Source organism: Eleginops maclovinus, chromosome 12 (assembly GCF_036324505.1).
Source record: "Eleginops maclovinus isolate JMC-PN-2008 ecotype Puerto Natales chromosome 12, JC_Emac_rtc_rv5, whole genome shotgun sequence".
Lineage (NCBI taxonomy): Eukaryota > Metazoa > Chordata > Actinopteri > Perciformes > Eleginopidae > Eleginops > Eleginops maclovinus.
Genome location: NC_086360.1, coordinates 12,830,038 through 12,854,359, shown reverse-complemented (window position 1 = coordinate 12,854,359; position 24,322 = coordinate 12,830,038). Strand labels below are relative to the sequence as shown.

Below are 24,322 nucleotides of genomic sequence, written 5' to 3'. Positions count from 1 at the left end.
TGATGCTGGATTTAGACGTCATTATATAACATGCTGGGCTTTTCCCCCGCTGCCCTGAACGAGACGAGGAGAGATTACTGATATACTGTATACAGAACACGCTTTCTCAAGAAAACCTCTTTATTTGTTAAATAACAATCATTGTACGAAACAACACTACATTTTCCAAGTAGTGGCATGAGTTCTCATCATTTTACAGATCATTGTTTTGTAAAAAGACACAATACAAAAGCAGGCAAGTCTTCAGAGTCACTAAAAATATAACATGCACGCTCAGAATCGCACACACGCACTGACACACACACTCACACTCTCTTGAATGCAATGTACGGCAAGATTTTCAACAATGCTGATAAGAGCTATGAGGCAGACGGAAGCAAAGCGCTGTACATATGGAGGCAAAACATTCGTCCAACAAACATGATCATCGGCATAATTCACAGTCTTGTAGAATTCATGGTGTTGGATGTAAAAAAAAGACAGAAGATGACGTCCATGACTATTCTTTTGTGCAGTCTGTCCGTCCGACCCTGTCCTGGAGTCATTGTGTGAAGGACGATGCTGGAAGTTGTTCTTCGATGGAAACGTGTTTTACTGTACTTTTTTGATGACATCTTCTCGTCATCTTTCATAAGGCAGGATCGCTAGTGAGAACTAGAGGCCAGAAATCAGACAGGGGCCACACTTTTCTTTTTAAAGGGGCAGTGAGTGAGATTTAGTGGCATCTAGAGGGGAAACGGCAGAATGAATACTCCAAGAGTGCGTTAGAGAATAGAGGTCTTCAGGATTTCCATCTGGGAGACGCCCAGTGCGGCCACACGATGTCCCTTCAGTGATCAAGAGGATTCCCGCCCGTTTTTATTCTTACCTTAAATAATTATTACTATGCTTCATTTGTTTGAATTTGGGTCCTCAAATTTCTCACAACACAGAATGGAATTCTGCTTCTGCACAGAATTTACTATTGACCAGTTATATAGAGCTGGAGCTGTGCTGGGTTTCTTTCCTTCAGACAGAGCCAGGATAGCTGTTTCCAGTCTTCATGGAATGCTAAGCTAACCAGCTGTCGTTATACAAATATACAAGAAACATTCAACTCTACTCAAGAGAGCATTTGGCAAAAAGCCAAACTACTCCTTTGACCTCAATCATAAAATATGGTAAACATTCAGTTTGAACAACAGACTGACGGTCACAACAGAAACAGATTATGTGTTGACTCGACCTTCAGTAATCCCCGCAGTGAACTCCTCAGCTCAGGGTCGGTTCAATTCTTCCAATCACAAGATGAACATGTTCTCAACAGCGAGGAGCATGAAAGGCACGCAGCTACTCGCTTCACGTCCACAGACACTCTGCGGTCGGATGCTGTGCCAGTTACAACTGAAACCACTACAGGGACTTTATTTCAACACCTTTTGTTTGTATCTTTGTGCTTCAAGAATGATATTTACAGGCACTTCATTAATGCCAAATCACATGATGTTTGTGCTTACAATCTGAAGGGTAAACAGAAGACGGGTGTCTCAGTTAGCCAAAGACAGCACTGAAGAAAGGTTGAAATGACTCAGGAGTAGAGGGATGTCTTTCTGTGTGTGAGGACAAATAAAAAAGAAGCATATTGCTGAGATGGTCCCACTCCACATGCACAGTAATAAAGCATGTTACAGGTTTGTCTGTAGGGTGATGGATTGGAGGACCTAGAGAAAACAGGAGTCCATGCAGGGGCAGGAGTTCGGGAGGAGCAGGGTTATCAGTGAGACAGATACTTGTTGTCATCTTATCACAGATGTGGGGGTGGGGGGTGTGATCCTTTGACAGTTAGAAGAGCAGCTCACATACACGTCGACCCCTCTGGAAGACAACCCAGCTGCTTCTCAATAATACACCGCAGGTATGTATACCTGCAGGTAAAAAACAACACTTATGGTCAAGTTTATATATTATTGAAAATCAGCCATTACCCAAAGGACAACCAAAGCTTTCAATATCAACCAGTGGAATATTCATTTATGCTTTATGTCAAAACCCTTTGTCAGAAATAGTTCTAATATTTGCCAAAAAAAAGCAAGCAAGCAGCCCTAACCCTACACCATTGTAAATATTTTTCAGAGGCTCTTTTTATTTTATCTTGTCTTTAGGTCTTTTAATGCCAGTGAACTTGACTAGACCCTTCGTAACATTTATTATGGTATAGCTTTTGTACTGCAATCTTTCTTCATGAGCTGTGGATAGAAGTTTCAACACGCTGAATCCAAGAGTTGTAGGTCTTTCTAAAATCTGTGTTAACTGTTACAGAAAAGCTGTGAAAATGTGTGAACCCAAAGCTAAAGGGTCTTCTGGATCCCAGTTTCCTAAAGCATGTCTCAGTAATGGAGGAAAACTGAACAATGCATTTTTAGTTAGCTCTTAACATCTGTTGTTCTGGAGTTTAAGAGATAAAAACTTGATAATATAAACAGTATTTTATTGTACCTTCTCCTGAGTTTCTGCACTTCTCTGTCCTCCTCCTCCTTCAGTTTAGTGATGAAACTCTGCAGGACCGGCATTTCAAATTTGATATACTGCGCCACCTGGTGGAAGGGAGCAGAAATATAATGACAAAGCAGAAAAAAGGAAGACTAAAGTGAGGTAAGGGGACAAAGGTAAAGCAGGAAGACATGTTCATATCTCTGCTACACGGAATGAGGGGAGTTACATCATAGGTGACTTCTTCCCCGAGGTCGGCCTCCATGAGGAACACCTTGCAGACCTGCTCACAGGGCCCCTGCATCACTCTGAGCACCAGAGGGTGGTCAGTGCGCTTCAGCTTCACACGCTCTGAAACATCCACACAGATATCAGTCAACAGAACAACAACTAGTTATATACATACCGTTGAAGTGTTTTCCTCATCAACAATTCCTTCACTTGACAATTAAAGATAAACCGAATAATAGACACTCACCTCCGCTTGTATGGACCAGGTAGAGCGCAAAATCATCTGGGCTGTTTTCTATTTTGAACTTGTTGAGGAGGACTCGCAGCACCTGAGGCGTCCTCATGCAGCTGTTGATCCGGACATTAGTCACCGAGCCGAAAGAAGGAGTGAACACTGAAGTCTGCAAACAACAACAACACATGAATTTTGTTTTCTTTTTGACCTCATGTGTATGTATTTGTGAACAGATGTACACACGGTTCCAGAACACAGCTGGATCACCTTGTGGTTGTAGAAGTGTCCGTTGATGGAGAAGCGATGGCGTCGAATCTTCCTCTGGTCGCTCGGTGAGCGTCGCTGCCCTCTTCTTAAGACGCCGGCATCGCTCTTCGTCCTGAGGAGCTGAGCCGAGCTCTCACAGTCCTCTGTCCAATCAACAGTGAGTATTAAAGTCAGTCAGAGATTATTCATGGGAAATGGACTGTTTTCATACAGCACTTTATCCAGACTTTACGACCCCTCAAAGCGTTTTACTACGCATCATCACCCACCCTTTCATACAGAGCAATGAGACACTTGCTCAGGGAAGCTAACATTCATAAAACACATTTAAACACCGTTAGCCATCGAGGAACAACTCAGGGTTACATTTCTTGACCAAGGATACATCGACATGTTGACTACAAGGGCTGAGAACGAACCCTCAACCTTCAGATTGAAAGGCGACCGCACTCCCTCGCAGCCACAGCTACATTAAGCAGTGGTGGGCAGAGCACTCATGTATTGAACAGAAGTAGAAATACTGTTATAAATAAATAAAAAGTTCTTTAATCTTTACTTAAAGGAACTAAAGTACAGACATCAGAATTTACTTAAAGTGCTCATTCTTTTTGTGTTTATGTTTCAATTAATAATCCAAATCTGCAGTGACTAGTAACTCATAATGTGAATTACATGTTAATAGCTTAACAGGTAAAATATTCCCTTTTGAAAATAAAGTAGCATAAAATGGAGAAACTAAAGGAAAGAACCTCACTACTGCACTTGGGACAGTCCTTGAGTAAATGTACTGAGATACCGTCCGTCACTGAAAGAAGGAAATGTGTTTCTGTGTTCCTGCTATCTTTTAAAAGTTTATTTAAATGGGCGATAGCGTCACAGGTGAGAAATGCAACTTTTTCGTGTTATGCAAACCGTATACTCCCATCAAATGACACAGAATAGCTCTTTAAGAGTTGAGATCAAACTGGCTGAGCTGGAAATAAGGATTTCATTCCTTCCTCATGCATAGATGCCATTTTAGAGGCAAGAGGTTTCCCCCCCACAGAGACGTTTAAATAAAGCAGATGAGGGTTAATCCTCAGTGTCTTTGTAAGGTTCATTTAATCTTGATGATGTAATGCATTTTTTTTGTCTCAACTGTAGAGCGAAATAAAACAAGTGAAAATAATTCATTCAGTTTTCCTGGGATTCATTTTGTCCACGGGATTCTATGGTCATGAGGTTGATATACTACATGTTAACATATTTATCCTGTTATATAAATACAAATGATATCAACTGCAGCCCCACCTTCTGCCTCTTCCTCCATCTCCCCGCCGTTCTCTGGTTGGCTGTCGGGTGCCGTCACCTCCACTGTGGGCGGGCTCTGCTGCGTCGTGTCTTGACCGTCTGTGCTGCTGGGGGAACTTTAACAAGGAGATGAGAGAGACAGTAACGTCAACAGTCTTTCACAAACACACTGAAAGTACATCCCTGTCGTTTAGTTTCATCTTGGGACAGCTGTTTGTTGAGACAGTATTTCCGTACATAGAGAAGTTATATTGATTATAAGCATGTTTTTCTGACCACTATGAAATGTTCTGTTTGAGCGGTTGTTCTTGTGAAACCTGAGAGTGGGACCTGTTTAGTTAACAGATGGATAAACAGCGGCTTAACAGCTCTGCTATAACTGTGATTGAGTAACTTTAAGGTTAACGTCCCTTCTCGTGAAGTGCTGATGTTATTTTAAAGGTTAGCTGCATGTCCGTGAGCTCAACCAGAATAGCTCCTTCAGATGAATGGGATTACAGAGCTGGAATGGGGCTTGAAGTCTAATGACACAAATTGATCTGTGGAAGCTTGAGGCACAAACCAAAGCTGAGCCAGAGACGTGGGTTAAAAGGTTCACCTTTGTCTCTGTCGCAGTACCAAGAGGATTAAGCAAACTGAGGGAATCAATACATGTTATTGAACGTTATATTTTGTCAGTCAAACCAGATACATAATCTATATCTGCTGCACCGCTGACCCTGTGGATCACCATTTCCGGTCAGCAAAGTGAAACTGGATCTGTCTGGACCTCTTACCCCTGACTGTCCAGGTTGCAACCCGAGTGCCAGGACGTGGAGGAGGGGGGCGGCCGGATCCGCTCGTGGTCGTCCTGCATCTGAAGCCTGATTGGTCGCCGCAGGCCCCAAAAGATATTCAGCAAGCCCTCAACGATCAGCTCACCCTCTTCCTGTTAAAGAAAGAGGAGCCGTGATCAATGCCCACACACACATAAATAAAAACACACAATGGACGTTTATTACCCCTTCGGGATGTAGCCCATAATGGGTAGGGTATATTAACTTGCACTGAACGAGAGGGAGAAAGTAGAAAGGGAGACAGGAAGGAGGGAGACAGACGGGTGAGGAGAGCTTCTGTTGAAAGAGAAGATGATGAAAGGTTCCAATAAGAATGAACACACACACACACACACACACACACACACACACACACACACACACACACACACACACACACACACACACACACACACACACACACACACACACACACACACACCTCTCTGTGTCGGAGCTGCAGATTTTGTCCTTCATAGTAGAGGTTATACGTCTTCAGATGCGAGAGGACTGTTGCCCTGGAGACAGAGAAGTTGAATCACTGAGGAGGAAATGCTGTGTGAAGGAGCACGCTGCGACTCTAGTTTACAAGTCTAGCTTATTTGAATTAAATGTCAAGCAAACTGAAGATATATAAGTGCTTCACAAAGACAGACATAGATTAACATGTGCATAGACGTTTTGGGGGTTCATCTTATTTTAGAGTGTCTTGTAGGCCTAAAGTATATAGGGTTGGGCATCATATTGTACATACTGGTCAAATACTTATTTACTCCACACTTAAATCAACCAACAAATGTATGCATGTTTGGAAAATTGTCAGAAGTGTAAAGTAAAATATGCACAAGTTAGCTTTAACATGAAATGACTAACAGGCTGAAACCTGTAGGACCAGCAGTGGAGCTCTGACGTCATCATTTCACACATTGTGATGTACACGTTAGATTAGAGGTTTTAACAAAGGTTTACCACGGGGAAAATAAACTGTTCTATGCAAGCGTTTCTAAACAAGTGAGAAACAGGAAGGTATTTTATCCTTACTTCCTGATGAACTTGTTCTCTCCGATCTGAACCCCGTACTCTGTATCTTCCATCCTCAGTCAGCATGAGAGGAGCTGAGAGACAAAGAGGCAACACAGAGACCAGCTTAACTTTTTCACCCATCTGAATCAGTCTCATGACTCCTCATGACCAGCAGCAACAGACACAGAGGCAAGCGGAGGAGGAGGAGGAGGAGGAGGTGAAGCTCCTCACATTAACAATAACAGCAGATCATATCTAGTTTCCTGTCAACGTTTATCCTTCAGGAGAAAGATCAGCTCATAGTTAACAGCAGACAATCAAAACATTTGGAGTGTGATGGAGGTAGACAGCTGCTCTTTCCTACAATATATCTTTTCTTTCCTGTCAGCCCTTTTATTCTCTCCTCATGCACACTTGCAGCTGTTTTAAATGGCACCCAGCCATCACCCTGTAGAGTTTCCCTTCCCTCTCTGCTGGATGTTAGTTTGTTTCTGTCTTCAGCAGGGGAGGCGGGAAAGGAAGGAGAGGAACAGGTGGAGGACACATGTGCCACTCTGCCGCCAAATCATGCCAGCTGCTTAAACACTTATCTGTGTGCAGCTTATCTGTGACATTAAATAATTGAGGAATGAAAAAGAGCCGTTTCGTGACTCATCCAAGAGGAGTCATCTCCAACTCCTAAAAAAACGAGTCTAGACTTTTATTTCCTGGGATGAATATTGTTTTCTCTGTCTTTTAAAGCTCTTCAAGCATTTACAATGAACCTAAAGCAACATTACACACTCCCAAAGCCTTTATCATCACATCTAACATCAACATATTTTAAATAGTTGCTCTCCATGAGTGCTCATGTAGATAAAACACTAAATATATGTTGAAAGTCAAACATTTTTCAATTAGCTAATCCAAATTCAAGCATATTTCTAAATAAGGAAAGTTAGCGAAACGGTTGTCAAACTAACAGACTATACTGACGATGTTTGGACTCACTGAGCAATGAAATGCTACACATTTGCTTGGTAGCGTCCATGTTGTCTCCACATTTTGACTTGATTCAGCACATTCATGTGTTTTTTGTACAAAGCTACCAATGGTTTCCCTTCATGCTGAAATAGGATTTAAATAAAGGAGCTTGTGACAGTTGTGTAAGCAGCGAAAAGTTTTCATTGATTTGAATATTATCATAGTTACGGCTAAAGTTCAGAACGCAGCGAGTGCCTCTATAACATATCACATAACCAGACCTGCTGCCAAACAAACGTGGAGGAAACATCAGTAAGAAGCCTACAGTGATCCTACCGTAGTGAAGACGGTGTGATGCTGCTGATTCACCAGAGAGGCAGCTGCAGAGGGAGAGGGAGAGAGAGATGTTAAGGCAGGTAGTCTCTTTACCTATCATCAGGTATTGGCCGTTTTTGTCACTCTGGTGTTGTCTTCAAACGTATTTTCTTGTGACAGCGATCAGACGAGGAAGACGTGGGGGCGTTTAAAGGAAGTGCTCCCCTTCCGTTAAATCACTTCCTCCTTTGCTCAGTCAGTCACACAGGAAACTGACAATCGCCCTGACACGGCCCAAAACTTCCTCAATTTGAGCAGCTCGGATGATTTATCATGCACACCCAAAGAGAAAACACACACGCAGGGGTACAGGTAGAACAATGTATAATACACATACATGAACAGCCAATAGCCTCATCTAGATCACACACATGTCTAGACTAAACAGAGATATTTAAAACCTGACAGGTGGAGTAATGTAGCAGCTTTCAACACACAGTGCAGCTGAAATATCCCCAGCCTGTCAATCTCTGAAATAAATGTGTTCAGTTATTGTGGATTAATTAAATATTAAACACCAATCAGCCCAGCCCCCTGCCAAGGCCTATCAATATTTCAGCACCTATATTAGCCCTGTCAAGCGCTGAGAAGCTCTGCCGTTCAGCGACACAAAGGAATCATTAGTCTTTAATACTGCCGCCGTGGTCAAGGGCGCTGTGCTCGTAGCGGCTGAACCAGCGGTCAGACGGACGTGTGGCCGGCTGTCAAATCAACACAGTGTTGTAATTGTGTCAGAAGACAAACGTGAACTTAGAGTCAACTATCTGACATTTGATAGCAGCGATCCCTCTCTGATGTAGCCTCAGGAAATAAAGATCAAATCAGACATTTAACCTTTACAGCTGCTGAGTATCATTCCCTGTCTGAAATAATGTTCAGTGTCTGCTGCTAGTGTTGCAGAATAATAGTCTTGATGCGTGTCTATTTTTTAGGCTTCATAAAGCAACACAAACTTCTGCCTCGACAATTGCACTTCAAGTTCAGAGTCTTCTCGGGATTAAATTCTCTTAAATACTTGCTTTGGTTACCTGGTACCAAACAAACAGTTTCCAAGCAGTGGTAGCTGTTCTCAAGTAATAACCAGAGGATCTCATCTCTGTGAAGAATATCTGTGTTACATTTAGACCGCAGAAAGCCACCGCTGGCCCTGCCTTTCGTTTAGAAACCAACAGCAGCAAAATGAAAGCAGGCAGACACCGACAGCAGACCCAGTCCTGTTTCTTCTCCAAATGTGGATCTCATTGACTTCCAGAATCCCCTGTGCCTCATTACAATGCCAGCCAATCCTCAGCCTCCATGTCCTCTTCCCTCTCTGTATCTTGACGTCTCTTTGTTGCCTTCATCTGTTCAGTTTCTTACCTCACTCACTTGATTTATTTCAGTTTAGTGAAATATTTCCTCTCCTGTCGTCTGGACTGTTTTCCCATTCAGTTCTCTGCTCCGTCGCCTTAGTGATTTCCTTGTGAAAGACTAGAAACCATCCACCATGCTATTAAAACTCATGACCACAACTTCCTGACTCCCCCGCCTCCCCTCTGCTCTCCCACTCTTTTTCATTGACACACATGCAGGCTTGTTTTCTGCCCTCTTGCCCTGTTGCCTCTGAACCTCCTCTGTCAAAGTCTCTGGCTGAAATGCACGATGAATGGCTCTAAACCTCCTCCTGTCTGCTTTCAAACCCACCACCTCCCCTGCCTCCAGCCTCCGCATTACTACTGCTCTGCCTCACTATTGTCAGCATTGTCATAGCAACACATAAAAACATCTGAGCTCCAGAAACTAGTCCACAGAACTGAGCCAAAAATAGTGTGTGTGTGTGTGTGTGTGTGTGTGTGTGTGTGTGTGTGTGTGTGTGTGTGTGTGTGTGAGAGAGTGTGTGTGTGTCCTGCTCCTCGTTAGGAATACTGGGGTTGTCAGAAAGCGCTGCAAGAATCTAAATGTGGCTTCCAGAGTTTGTCGATGAAGCAGAAAGTATTTGTGCCGCTTTGTTGACTGTAGAGCTGCAACGATTTGGAAGATGATGTGTATCTGCAGCTTTTGGGGGATTGATTAATCATTAATACAGTGTTTTCAAAGCCATAAATGGCAAAAATATTCACTGGTTCTAGATAACGCACAGTGTGCAAGTATGGGTCCTTTAATCAAACAGTAAGGAAAGACAGTTTGAGGGCACTGTGAAGAAGCATGGGATCATGGTATCAGTTTTTCCTGGTTAGGTAAAGTATACAAAAGGTACAGGAAGACATTACAGGCAATGAGATGAAATGCTACGTTATTTTTGATTACTATTAGCGATTTGTTGGAAACAATTGGGGTATTGAATGGTTGGTAAATACGCTCAACATTTAACATAGGTCTATATGTTTTCAGACATTTTAATGCGGAATAGTTCAAACTTAATATGAATTTAAGGGAAATTTTAATAGTTTTGTATACTTACATGATATTAAATTAAATATCTGCATGTTTTTTACTATTTGTTCAGACATAACAAGACATTGTAAGCTGTCAGCATGGAGTGTTTTTGCAATCCATTGCAATTGTTGTTGACAGGATACTTCATTAAAGATTAAGAGAACACTCAGTTACTACCTTATCAAACACCTAGCTAAAACTAATGCAGTAACACAGTCCTTCAAAGAATCCTATTGTAATGTCCTGTTTATTATTGAGGGTTGTTAATTCAACTGCACAGTCCTTCTGGAGACTGTAGCTTGTGGTGCTGTTGGATTGAATGAAGACCTCTCTGAAACAGTCTCAACAAACACTGAGCATTGCAAGCTTCATGGAGGTATTGTTTATGGAAAGGCTGTTGTAGCAGTGTATATTACAAAGCCAGAATATTAGTCACTTTCGGTCTATCCAGCCTTATATGTGTGCTGAGGAGTCGATTGCTTGTTATGTAACATGTTTTTACTAACACACAGCCTTATGCACACTCCCTGCTAGAAACCAAATGTAAGTAGTTTTTGTTTGTCATTTTATGCTCTAATTTTAGACTTCAGTGCTACCGAGCATGCGTTTCATCACTGCATGTGATTTAAATTCACCACACACAGCTCATACTGATGTTTACTCCTACATGTATCGAGAGTGCTTTTATACAATAAATACATATCCTTATTTTGCATTTAATGTCGTCAAAACATCTAAAAGTCCCTTTTCTTGTAAAAACACTCACGCAGACTACACGTCGCCACACCAACCAAGAGACAGCATCATGCTACAGCGACGCTCCAGTGTGATTCCTTCCGACTTTAGGAGCTCATATATCGGCTTACCTAACCCCGTGAACGCAGGCTCTCGGGTTCTCCTCGTCGGTACGGCTGGACTGTCCGTTAACGGGAAACTCCTCGGTAAACTCGCTCGCTTTTCCTTTCGTTGGAAACAATCACAGGGGCGCGTGCATCCAGGAGGAGAGTGCGAGAGGTCTATCTACTGTGGCGGAGCTAGCGTACAGCAACGTCGGGGGGCCCGGCCACGAACCTATCAGAGCGCGACCCTGACGCCCCTTTGTTCGCGCAGCGTGCGGAGATCAATGAACATGAAAACAATGGCAGAGACGAGCATGCGCAGTGTGGAGAGAACTACAACTGATTTTAAATGTCCCGTGAAGCGAACTACTAAAATAACAAACAAGTCACCATTTTTAACATGATTTGATCGGCATCATTTTGCTTGAGTTTTTGAAACATTATTTGAATACAATGATAATGTCTAACATTCCATACATGTTTTTACAATAATGACAAACATTTTGACAAAATATAGAATATATTTGATCTTGGACCATTAGCAATGATGTTGATGGTAAAAAAAACAAAAAACATTTCATATTCAATTAGCTTCTGATGAATTGTGATTGGTGATTTTCACAACTTCAGGTTTCATAGACTTTACTGATCAATAGCTAAATAATCTTTAGTTGCAGGCCTAAAACTAGTTTCAACACCCAACGCTGTATGGGTAGTTACAAAGCATTTCTAACGGTCACAGAACTGGCTACATATTTGAGTTTGATTACCAAAAAAGACAGAAGACTGCATTCATTCAGTAACATCTTATTAAATAGATTTAGGAACAACGAATAAAACAATTTGTTGCTACAATTAGTTTACACAATTTCTCTTCCAGAAGGTTTAGCAAACTTTACTACATTTAATATACATGTTTTTACATCTATTTAAAGTCTCTCATCTTGTCATTTTATATATACTGATAATGTGTTAAAATGAACAGAAAGCAATGTTAAAAAAATACAATATGAAAAGGTCCTAACAAAACACACGAAAGGATTCCACCAAACCACAGATTCAAAATAGGATTGACATGTATTTACTTTTAAATAAAAAAGTACAACATAATGGTGCGTTTTCCAGCATGATTTAAGATTAAAAGTTATGATTTGTTTCTTACAAATATTTGTTTGCAAAAACATAAAAATAATGTATAAAAAAAAAAAAACATTGAAAAAGACAAAACACTTTTACACAAGTATATTCTTAAGGTAGCACCCCCTTCAAAATAACTGAAAGGGATAGATTTCTTTGTGTTTTGCACCTTATGGCCACCATCTTAAGAGCTGCTGGTTAATCTAACTCGTATGTGATTCAAGGACGAGAGAGTCTGTGCTTGTGAAATCCAAAGAGTTTTCACTCTAACTGTAACAACTATGTGATCAATAAGAAAATACAATAAAAACTGGAGGGTAAAAGCTAAAAACAAGAGGAAGCTGCCTGTAGGCACAAATGCATTTTGCTGTTAGGCGATAAGGCAGGTTCACTCAGCTGACAACAACCAACAGAATCTTAATAAGGTGGCCAGCCGGCGTCCTGCAACCAGTAACGTCAACAGTAAGAGTTCCCGGGGAAAAAACCAGGTACCGTAAACATGAGAGGACACCAGTACACTGCAGGACTGAGGGGTTAAACCGAGTTTGTGTGTGAGTGTGCAGAGGAACATTTGACACAGGAAACAACGTGACACATTGTGCATGTGATTTTTATCTGTGCATGCCATGATCTACAGAATCACTGCAAGATGTGCTGGGAAAATGTCAAACCATCTCAATAGCTTTCCTCTGCAAAGAAGAACCATTATGAGGTATCTGCTCTCTGACCTCCCATGTAAATATCATCTCCACAGAACATATTAAGATGCTGACAGTCAGGTTTTAGATTTTCAGTTTCAGCACACATCAGTAGCCGGTAGTCAAGTCTCTTCTGGACCTTGCTTTCTCTGTCACTAGACCAACATTTAAATCAAACATTTCCACAGACTGCAACTCGTCATTTTGTGGGACCTGAATTTCAGCAATTACTACCACCATTTTCTAACTTAATTACATGCATACACCCCGAAATGTTGCCCCTGTAGAATTTGGACTTAAGGCTGTGTTCAAATTGCATACAAATATATATATTCACACCAAGTATTACATGACATTGACTATTTAGTAGGTTCCAAATGCATAGTATGTTGAATTTGTGTATGTGGGTATTGCCTGAACACACATGTACACTAGATTCTTTTTTAAACATTAGGTGAAAGAAAGTGAATTTCAATTTGCATAAAACTATTGTTATTTAACAGAAGCTGGGACCGTGAGTATTTTATTTTAAAAGTCAAACACATCTTGACAGCCTTGATTTTGTTGTATCAAAATTGATTACTCAAATACTTGATTTGGTATGTTATAGGCAGGACACTGGTCACTGCCAGGTTCTACAGGCTAGTTTAAATCTAGCAAAGCAGTAGAGCAGAGAGGAGCATCACAGTCTGTGGAAATATAAGATTTTAACTTGGTCCTGGGCAAACATTTGTATTATACCTAGCGGACACAAGACATTTGAAAGATAACAAAATATCTTTAAAGATCCAACTTAATGTGTTTATGTTTTTTGTTGCATTTTGTGATTAAATCACAAGAATCGTATTATTGTAGGTGTCAAAGTCATAACTGTGGCCACAGCTAACCATGCTATTATAGCCAAAGGTCCAAAACGGTTCAATTACAATCAGCTCCTTGATTTCAGGTCATGAATCAAAACAACGTTCATACTTATACTTTGACATTTTAGGGTTTCGTGTTGGTGAGCATTTGTCACTCCGACACCCTGATCTTCTTGGCACCATAACATGTGCAAACAGTACTTGTAGCAAAAAGGCATTGATAATGAAGTTGGACTAACCTATCCCGTTTTAACATTTAAAAGTGTTTTCCTCTCTTTTAAAAAAAAACAACATGATATAAATGGAATGAAATAGAAGCAGCTTATATTAGAAACCATCTTTAGAAAAAAATGCTGATGCCAGCTGTGAGTTCTAAATGCACCGCCTGTAGCTGAGGCTGAGGGTGGTCCATTGTCATCACACTGATCTTTAGGGGGCATGAACAAGTAGGCTAATAAATATACTTTCAACATTGTGCAACAGACACATAAAACTGCTTCAGGCAATCTCTAAACATCAACTTTCTGCTCATAAATAAATAAATAGCTTTAACATCGTAGATAAAAAAGTGAGGAAATTTGGGAAGAGATGTCAAACTAGTTTTTTTTGTTTTGTTTCTTAATAGCAATAAAAAGCCAATACTTATACAAAAGTTTTGGTATGTGGGAAACACTCAAATCAGATGAAATCAAAATAAAGAGCTATTAGCATTTTGGTTTAGTAAAAAACTAAATATTTAGTGTATTAGCTGTCATTTGTACCAATACACAATAATGGACTTTTTTGCTTCATTATTTACCAAGATTATAACTCTGCTAACTCTTTATGGCGTTTTTAAATCGCTGTTTTTCCAATTAAAAACACCAGAGGCACACAGTGGAGTCGAATTAGAGACTTGCTCTTCGGGCCTAATAGGTAACAGGCTGCTGATGCTCTGAAACTTTTCTCATTAAACTCTACTCAGCTAAATGAACCGCCACAACCTGAACTACAACAGACAGAAACAGTTACAAACATCAGCAGTTAATTAAAGAGGGATAAAAGTTGGAGGCATGCGAGGGACTGCAGATGGGAGGAGGAGGAGGAATGTAGGGGAATTGATAATCATCAAAACCATTTGATGATTATTTATCATAAAACTGTAATAACATTAAACTCTCCAAAACCGCTTTTGTTATTTTAAAATACTCCACATCCAAACAAAACCTCCACCTTTACTTCATAGTACAATCATGTACAGGCTTCCTGAATGTACTAATGTAAAGTGGGTTAGGACAGTGTCAGTGGTGTATTATTTATGGTAGAGCTTGCTTTGTTTTGTAATAAGAAAAACTGATTTGTTCCAAAGGTGTGTCATTAGAAAAAAGTAATTTCAGTTACTGATGCATAATATTGACACATTGAAGAGATGTAAACTGGTTTCGGGAAGCTAAAGGTGAATATTAGCGTTTACTGCTTCAGACAAATGGTGGATGAGAGTTTCTGTACCACGAGATGAGTGGATGTTTTGTGTGCTGAACAGGTCTCTGAGTGGGTTTACTGAAGAAACGGGGGCATGAGCTGCGGAGAGACAGTCTGCTTTTGGACTCAGGAGGCAGATAGTGCAAAAACAAAAAATAAACTCACAATCACTTTGCATGGCTCAGGGCACCTGACGAAAACTCCCATCACTCTGTATAACCCAACGTGCATTGTAGCGCTCAAGCTAGTTTTGTTGACGCAGGAGGTGTGTGAGCACATGTGTGTGTGCGTCTCTAATGAGGCTGCATAACAAGTTAAGAGGCAGATGATCCAGACCAGGAATTTTGCATAATCCTCGATTGACATAATCTAATCTACTAAGTTTTCAGTGGAACATGTTTTATAATATTGTTAAGTTAGCAAGTTATGATCAAAACATTCAGCTTCAAATGTTTGATGTCCATCTGTCTCCTCCTGGATTATAGTGCAATTAAATTAATGCACAAAGAGGTTTTTCTCTTGATGCAAACACACATGCACACACACCAACTAACCTCCGCATGGTGACATCTTTATAGCATGCTGTGACTTGCTATAGCATGCTTTAAATAGCATAGAGGGAAGTGGGAAGAGACTGACACAAGCTAAAGAAAACACATACTGGGGGTGAGGGGGGGTTGTGCATCACACACAGTCCCGAATCCTGCATCGCTTCTGTCCCCTACTCTTCCATCCATTTATCTCATTGAACCATCCCTTGCTCCCCGACTTCCGCCACATTTTGGATTTTGTGGCCCCAGCCTGTTGGCTATACCCCACTCTCGCCTGGTGGCGCGCCTCCCTCCCCTCCAATTCCTCCCCCCTTCACTGCATCCCCATGTCCTTTTCTGCTCCTGCAGGTTCCTCGTAGCCTCCCCCACTGGTAGCCTTGGAAGGTGGGACTGATGGGGAAGTACTTGAAGACAGGGTGTCTGCGGAGAAAGTCCATCCCAAACGGCAGATCATACGATCTCATCCCTTCCAGTTCTGCTGCACTGAGACCACCGCCACGCTTCAGCTTCCTGACGCCTCGCTCCTCAGAGGTGCCTGAGCAGAAAACAAAGACTGATTAATCATAGTTTTTTATTTGGAGACATAACCGCTCCAGTCAACTAAAACTTGTAAAAATAAAAACTGGATAAGGTTAACTTTTCACGATATAAATGAAAAAGGTAATTTGACACAGGACTAAATACAAAAATGAAACGCATTGTCTTGATCATCAAGCCATTAAATGTATAACCCAAAGATAATTCAGGCCGCATTCCTTTTTTAAATATCAGTTTGACAGAAGTACGAAAAAGACACTTGCCAGGTATGGTATTGTCCAAAACGAAGGCTACAGAGCCACCGACAAACATGGCAGTGGTCAGGAGCACGTTCAACACTTGGTCGACACCAACTATTCCTGTAAAAGATAATAAAGACAAGGGCTTAGTCACTAATTACACAACATTAAATAAATTACTCTTAGTTTCCCTTTCCGAGAACCAGCACCTTATCGTGGTGGAGAGGTTTGTGTGCCCTGATGAACCTGGGGGCTGTGTTGTCTGGAACCTTGTGTTCCAGGTAGGGTCTCCCATGGCAAATTGGTCTCAGGTAAGGGGCCAGACTAAGATTGGTTCAAAAAGACTCCATGAATAACACAATTGGAAGCGAGGATACCCGGCCCGGAGGAAGCCCGGGGTCCCCTTCTGGAGCCAAGCCCAGAAGGAGGACTCGTCCGCGAGCGTCTGGTGGCCGGGCTTGCCACGGAGCCCGGCCGGGCACAGCCCGAAAAAGCAACGTGGGCAACACCTCCGCTTCTCCGTCCCGCGGGCCCACCACCTACAGGAAACAACGATGGGGTCGGGTGCGCTGCCAGAAGGGTGGCAGTGAAAGCAGAGGGTCTCGACGGACCAGACTCAGGCGACAGAAGCTGGCTTTGGGGACCGGGAATGTCACCTCTCTGAGGGGGAAGGAGCCGGAGCTTGTGCGGGAGGTGGAGCGTTACCAGTTGGATCTGGTGGGGCTCACCTCTACGCACAGCGTCGGCTCTGGAACCTTACTTCTTGATAGGGGTTGGACTCTATTCTTCTCCGGAGTTGCCCAAGATGTGAGTTGCCGAGCGGGTGTGGGGATACTCACAAGCCCCCGGTTGAGTGCTGCTTTTGTTGGAGTTTACCCCAGTGGACGAGAAGGTCGCCTCCCTACGCCTGCGGGTCATAGGGGGGAAAAGCCTCTATTGCCGAAGCTGCGGCGGGGAGCTGTGGTCTCAAGGTCTTAGGTGCCTCAAGGGGCGGTAACCCTCAAACCTCGTGGTGGACACCGGTGGTCAGGGAAGCCGTCTGACTGAAGAAGGAGGCCATCCGGGATATGTTATCCCTGGGTACTCCTGACGCAGTTGCAAGGTATCGACAGGCCCGAAGGGCAGCAGCCTCAGCCGTGGCCGAGGCAAAGCAGCAGGTGTGGGAGAAGTTCGGAGAAGCGATGGAGAAGGACTTTGGTCGGCACCAAAGTTGTTCTGGAAAACCGTCCGACACCTCAGGAAGGGGAAGCAGGGAACCATCCAAGCTGTGTACAGTATGGATGGGACGCTGTTGACCTCAACTGATAGTGTGTTAGGGCGGTGGAAGGAACACTTTGAGGAACTCCTGAATCCGACAACTCCGCACTCTATGTTAGAGGCGGAGCTGGAGTATGAAGGGGGATCAATTCCAATCTCACCGGGGGAAGTCACTGAGGTAGTTAAACAGCTCCACAGTGGCAAAGCCCTGAGGGTGGATGAGATCCGCCCAGAAATGCTGAAGGCTCTGGGTGTTGAGGGACTGTCATGGTTGACACGTCTCATCAACATTGCGTGGAAGTCGGAAACAGTACCGAAGGAGTGGCAGACCGGGGTGGTGGTTCCTCTTTTTAAAAAGGGGGATCAGAGGGTGGGTGCCAATTACAGAGGCATCACATTACTCAGCCTCCCTGGGAAAGTTTACTCTAAGGTGCTGGAAAGGAGGGTCCGGCCGATTGTCGAACCTCAGATTGAAGAGGAACAATGCGGTTTTCGTCCTGGTCGTGGAACGACGGACCAGCTTTTCACTCTCGCAAGGATCCTGGAGGGGGCCTGGGAGTACGCTCATCCGGTCTACATGTGTTTTGTGGATTTGGAGAAGGCGTATGACCGGGTTCCCAGGGAGATACTGTGGGAGGTGCTGCCGGAGTATGGGGTGAGGGGGTCTCTACTTAGGGCCATCCAATCTCTGTACTCTCAAAGCGAGAGCTGTGTCGGGTCCTTGGCAGCACGTCGGACCGATTTCCGGTGAGGGTTGGCCTCCGCCAGGGCTGCGCTTTGTCACCAATCCTGTTTGTGATATTCATGGACAGGATTTCGAGGCGTAGTCGTGGGGGAGGGGGTCTGCAGTTCGGTGGGCTAAGGATTGCACCACTGCTTTTTGCAGATGATGTGGTCCTAATGGCTTCATCGGTCTGTGACCTTCAGCACTCACTGGATCGGTTCGCGGCCGAGTGTGAAGCGGCTGGGATGAGGATCAGCACCTCCAAATCTGAGGCCATGGTTCTCAGCAGGAAACCGATGGACTGTCCACTCCAGGTAGGGAATGAAGCCTTACCCCAAGTGAAGGAGTTCAAGTATCTCGGGGTCTTGTTCTCGAGTGAGGGAACAATGGAGCGTGAGATGGGCCGGAGAATCGGAGCAGCGGGAGCGGTACTGCAGTCGCTTTACCGCACCGTTGTGACGAAAAGAGAGCTGAGCCAGAAGGCAAAGCTCTCTGTCTACCGGGCCATCTTCGTTCCTACCCTCACCTATGGTCATGAAGGATGGGTCATGACCAAAAGAACGAGATCGCGGATACAAGCGGCCAAAATGGGATTTCTCCACAGGGTGGCTGGCATCTCCCTTAGGGATAAGGTGAGAAGTTCAGTCATCCGGGAGGGACTCGGAGTAGAACCGCTGCTCCTTCGCGTTGAAAGGAGCCAGTTGTGGTGGTTCGGGCACCTAATGAGGATGCCACCTGGTCGCCTCTCTAGGGAGGTGTTCCAGGCACGTCCAGCTGGGAAGAGACCGAGGGGTAGACCTAGGACCAGGAAGAGACCGAGGGGTAGACCTAGGACCAGGTGGAGGGATTATATCTCTTCGCTGGCCTGGGAGCGCCTTGGAATCCCCCAGTCAGAGCTGGTCGATGTGGCCAGGGAAAGGAAAGTTTGGGGCTTTCTGCTGGAGCTGTTACCTCCGCGACCCTGACGGACAAGCGGGAGAAGATGGATGGATGGATGGACTCTTAGTTTCAGGCAATTTTCAGTTCCAGAAACACACCATTTTTAAATATCCTCAAACTCATTGCAGTTATGTTAGTATGTGCGGTAAATTAACTCCTTAGACAGCCTGTCAACAATTTAATTTTAGCCAGAGAAACGACTCACTGGGTGTACTTGCATCTAGTGGGTTTGTTTATTCATAAGCATGCATCAATCTACAAAGGGTAAGCAGTTTAAGATAAGAATGGAACCTCGACAGAAAACGTCTCAAAACTTTTCAGAGTAATGCAGTTGGAATTTGAAATGTGTAAGAACTGAGATAGAAATGTGATAAATGTAAATTCTTACAGCAGAAACTGATCTATTTCTAATCATTATTACGCAAGTGTGGCTGAGAAGTAACAAAAGAACATGGCACACTTAATCAGGAAACAGTTCAGACAAGCATTTCTAATGTCAAACGTCCTACAGATGGGATAAGATAACAGAAACCATATACTGTATGCACTTTTGCATTTCTCTCACACTGACCACTTATCACTGACTGAATTAGAGATGCGCGGATAGGCTATTACTTAATCCGCATCACACAACTCATCATCCGTCCCATCCATCCGAACCAATGTTTTTTGACCAATTTTCAAAACCGCACCCGCCCGCCATCCGCCGGTTGTTTTTAGGTCTATGCATTTATTTTTTGCAAAAAGAAAGAAAGCCCGAATATCATAACAAGTCATTCACTTTATAGGCGAATTAACTCTACTCACTGTCATGTCAGGGTAACATCCAGGACGAGCCTGTTCTGAAGACGTTAATTTTGACTGCATGGAAAGAGCGCATCTTTTTTCTATTCATTCCGCAATTCGCTTAACGTCGACCGCACAACAGTGCATGTTCACATTTTTAATTGTCCATAAAAACCCCAAAACTTGCTTGTCTTGCCTGCACTGGTGTCATCCTGATTCAACACTTCATAAGAGTTATTCCAGGCAGCACTTTTCCGACCTTCTTTTTCCCTAGGGTTTTAGTTCTCCCTTTTTGAGTTTGTCATGTACCACCTTCGCCGGCGTTGCTATCTCTGATAATGAACAAAGCAGCATGCATAGACGCAACTAGGCCAAATTACTGCCTGATGAAAATTTGACTATTTTAAAGTGTGCTCGTTTTTTTCCGGATGTAGCTTATTCCGGATGTAGCTAACAATATATATATATATTTTTTTAATTTGATTGGTTCGACCGCCACCCACCCGAATTTAATTAAAATATTAGTTTTCGTCACGTCATCCGCCTAAACCGCGGAGTCCGCGGCTGCGCGTCTCTAGACTGAATATATTAAACAAAAGTTGCTCAACAGTCATAACGCTTTATGATATTCCTGTTAATCACAAATAATTAATAAAAGGTCCAGGGAACAGAGAATTTTGTGCACAGGAACATCGACATGCTCCATTAGTTGGTACCGAGATAAATGTGAATCACAATCAACCCTCTTGATAAATTCAGATATCTGCCCCGACTTACCGGTGACCAGTGGGTTCTGTTTGAGGTAGCTCGGCAGCGTCAGGCCGAAGAAGATGGAGAAGCCGAGAACAAAGAGGTTCCTCGAGGAGTTAAGGTCAACAAACTGCAGGTTGGAGAGTCCCACCGCTGTGATCATACCAAACAGGGTGCAGAACAGAGCTCCCAGGACGGGGTCGGGCAGAGACGCAAACAGGGCGCTGAATTTACCAATGAGCCCCAGCAGCAACATCATGGCAGCTCCATACTGAATCACACGTCTGCTGCCCACCTGGAAGACCAATCAGAGATCAGAGGGAGCAAACACAGGTCAGCAAGGGCGAGCTACAATATCAATTAAAAAAAACAATGCACCCACCATCCAGTTCAGAGCACAGCTAATGTGCTGCTACACATTATTTTATATAATATGGAACATTATAAAACAGCTGAATGAATATATTCAATATCCTAATGTATAATGACGGATGTTTCCTGAACATGGTCTTGAAGCATCAGTTTTTTTCTACTTGTACTTTAACAGAATGGAACTAGGGGGTGTCTAGGCAAGGATCAGTTTGAGGAAGATTGTGAATTTTGATTTAATGCAATGTAGGGCCTCAATTAACAATTATTCTCATTAAGAATTAATGTGACTAAAATGTAATCTATAAATGTCAGAGAATTTTGATAAATACCCATGACAAGTTCCTAGAGTGTGAGAAAATATTTTGTCAAACTAACACCCAAAACCCGATCATATCAGGTATTTTTTCCATTGAAAAAGGTGACTTATCCCCTCAGATCTTGTATATTTATTTCACACAAATACACCATCACTGTAAAATAAATAGCATTATTAATTAGAGAAAATCCATTTCAGGGAAAGGTTGTTACCTTTGTGATTCCCAGAACGCCTATATTTGGACTGGAGGAGGTGGAGCCATTTCCTGTCCCGAAAAGACCATCCAGCACACAGGAGATTCCTTCAACAAATATCCCCCTACATAGAAAACACAATTCAAGACACTTCATTCTGAAACAAACTCAAATATTACAATGAGAAGTAACTGAGACTGAAGGGTCACCTATTGATGGCGTGGATGGGAGGCGGAGGAGCACAGGAGAGACGTGCGCAGGCGTAGTAATCTCCGATGGATTCTATGATGCTGGCCACCACAGCGCTCATCATGCCGATCACACCTGCAGCCGTTACTGTTGGAAGGCCCCACTGGACTGTGGAGGTAAGAACACAGAGTGGGTCAGAGAGGAGAACCTGCTGCTTTCAGACCGAAAATATCTTTAAAATTAGACTTTTGTTTGGATTCAATTAAATCTCGATACTCTTCCTCTGAATTTCTTCTTTTTTTTTTTTAATCTTTGGTATGATTTACAACGCTATGATCTGCCTTTCCTCTGACTTCCTTTTGGTTGTATTAATTGGTTTATTTCAGTAGAGTCCTGTACATATACACTTGTTTACATCATAGTGAAAGCATTTTCTTAAGGAGAGAAAACTATTTGGATAAAACATGGAAATCGATTACCAGATTTTTTTATCCATTTTCCTCTCAGGGATTCCTACAAAACTGTCGAACACAGCTTATCGCACAACACCAACACTCATTTGTAACACTGCTTGTTCCTCCTAACAAACACTTACATGGGTATGGTATCTTAAACCATGGGGCAGCCTGGACGATTCCTTGACGTGCGTCTGTGCGGGCGTGGTAGCCGTATTTGTCTACTTCCGGCGGGAAAACGTCAGTCACAGTGAAAATGAAACACAGCAGCCATGACACGAGGATGGCCATTATGATCTGGGTCAAAGAAACAATGCTTGTTAGAAATTCACATTGCAGATAAAGTTAATAAATAAAACAACAAATACAATTTTTCAATTTCAATCCTAAATGCAAAATATATATATATATATATATATCTGTTCGAGGAACGCTCAAAATCAGTTTCCGCTTCCTGTGAAAACAGCTGCTACATAGTGCGACACCTAGTGGTAAAATATGGTAATCCAATCAAAAACAGTGTTTGGTTTCCTGTCAAACTATATAATAATAATATAATATTTAAAATTAAACTTCCATTTTACCATGACTTAAAACTTTTATCATTTTTGCAGAAAAACAAGTAATTTAAGTGGTTTGCATTGTGGTTTAAGCTTTCCCAGCACATTTGAACTATGGTAAATTAAATGTGTATGTTTGTGTATATACACATCAGGCTTTAAGAGAGTTTATATTTTAATGTCACCAGCAGAGGGCAGGAGAAGACTGGTGTTTTATATGCACATACGCATGCAGGCAGAAGTACCGGTCCCTGCTTCCAGGGAGAAATAAATTAGCTGGTTTGAATAATTTGTGACTAAAAGGGAAACTGTTATTGAGGGCAAGTTGCTAAGAAACCAAAGTCAATTCATCAAGCGTCTAAGGCATTAGGCAACAAGCTAAAGTATGTATGTAACTGAGGAAGAGGTTGTGTACTCACAGGGAACATTTTGAAGACCTGCAGCCTGTAGAAAGTCCAGCCTTTCTTGTGCTTGTAGACTGGCAGAGGGAAATGAACATTTCTGGCATATTGAGAGAAGAGCAGCACCAAGAAGATAGTCCTGCAGACAGAAACCCTCTTCCTCAGTTATGTGGATCACAATGACTTGCTATTTTCTCAATATTGTCCTGTGAGGAAGCTTATCCTGTGCTATCATGTTCTAGCCATACATGTCCAACACAGACCCCAAAGGCTTCAAAGCCAATCAAATATCCTAACTGCTGGTGAAAAAGCAAATCACTGGCAATTACAGGCACATCCTCTGTCCCAGTGGAGCGAGAGGAGGATGCCTCGGGCTTCAGCGCAAAACAGCCGTGAAACAGCAGGAACTGATGTCACAGCACATGAATATCACAGCTTTGAAGGGGATCTTCCCCCATGAATCAATCCTCTGTGTCTTAACATCATCCAGTAGGTTATTTCCTTAAGCTAAACAACCACTTTCTTTATATTTCTGAATCAGCTCTATTTTTAACTGGACATAGGCCTATACTCTGTAAAGGAAAAGCACTTGAAAGTTTATTTGACTGTAAATCAGTTGGGGCAATGAGCTACAAGCTACCATGCAGATATACTACTCATATTTGTAAAAAAGCTAAAGATAATACCCCAAAATATGTATCATAAAGTATGTTGCTGTATCTAGAAAAGCGGACAATAGATAGGAGGGCTGAGTTTCTGAGGTTTCAAAAGGTGACAAAATATATTTATAGAAACTTAGCATTCCTGCAGCATTGTCTACAATAGCAGATCATCTGTGTATTTAGTTTGTTCCCGAATATTCGCCCTTAATACAATCTGTATCATCAGTATGTACCGAACACAAAGGGATAACAAATAAATGGATTCCCAGATGAGGGTCACTGTAAGTTGGATTTTTTTGACTCCTGAAT

At 42.6% G+C, this 24,322-nt stretch overlaps 2 protein-coding genes across 12 annotated transcripts in view; both read right to left on the bottom strand.

The window, feature by feature from the left end:
• Positions 1–102: 102 nt before the first annotated feature.
• On the bottom strand, positions 103–11,195 carry rassf2b (Ras association domain family member 2b). Of its 5 annotated transcripts, none has more exons than XM_063898368.1 (11): positions 10,950–11,195; positions 7,630–7,673; positions 6,349–6,422; positions 5,750–5,825; positions 5,269–5,420; positions 4,493–4,608; positions 3,203–3,345; positions 2,948–3,101; positions 2,699–2,820; positions 2,476–2,573; positions 103–1,904 (listed from the first exon to the last, which is right to left on the bottom strand). In XM_063898368.1, the coding sequence occupies exons 3-11, from the start codon at positions 6,399–6,401 to the stop codon at positions 1,835–1,837; spliced, it is 984 nt and encodes a 327-aa protein (XP_063754438.1). In that variant the 5' UTR covers positions 6,402–6,422; positions 7,630–7,673; positions 10,950–11,195; the 3' UTR covers positions 103–1,834. The 5 variants fall into 5 exon arrangements, with proteins under 5 accessions (XP_063754438.1, XP_063754437.1, XP_063754439.1 ...); XM_063898367.1 differs by lacking the exon at positions 10,950–11,195 and adding an exon at positions 9,028–9,300; XM_063898369.1 differs by lacking the exon at positions 10,950–11,195 and adding an exon at positions 9,037–9,300.
• A 518-nt stretch (positions 11,196–11,713) lies between these two features.
• Positions 11,714–24,322, bottom strand: part of slc23a2 (solute carrier family 23 member 2) — a 34,924-nt gene continuing 22,315 nt past the window's right edge. For all 7 annotated transcript variants that reach the window (XM_063898359.1, XM_063898360.1, XM_063898361.1 and 4 more), the window contains 7 exons: positions 23,370–23,490; positions 22,531–22,687; positions 21,956–22,103; positions 21,765–21,870; positions 20,892–21,159; positions 16,433–16,528; positions 11,714–16,167 (listed from right to left, as the gene is read on the bottom strand). In XM_063898359.1, coding sequence (XP_063754429.1) covers positions 15,890–16,167; positions 16,433–16,528; positions 20,892–21,159; positions 21,765–21,870; positions 21,956–22,103; positions 22,531–22,687; positions 23,370–23,490 — 1,174 coding nt within the window. In that variant the 3' untranslated portion in view covers positions 11,714–15,889. The remainder of the gene's footprint in view (positions 16,168–16,432; positions 16,529–20,891; positions 21,160–21,764; positions 21,871–21,955; positions 22,104–22,530; positions 22,688–23,369; positions 23,491–24,322) is intronic.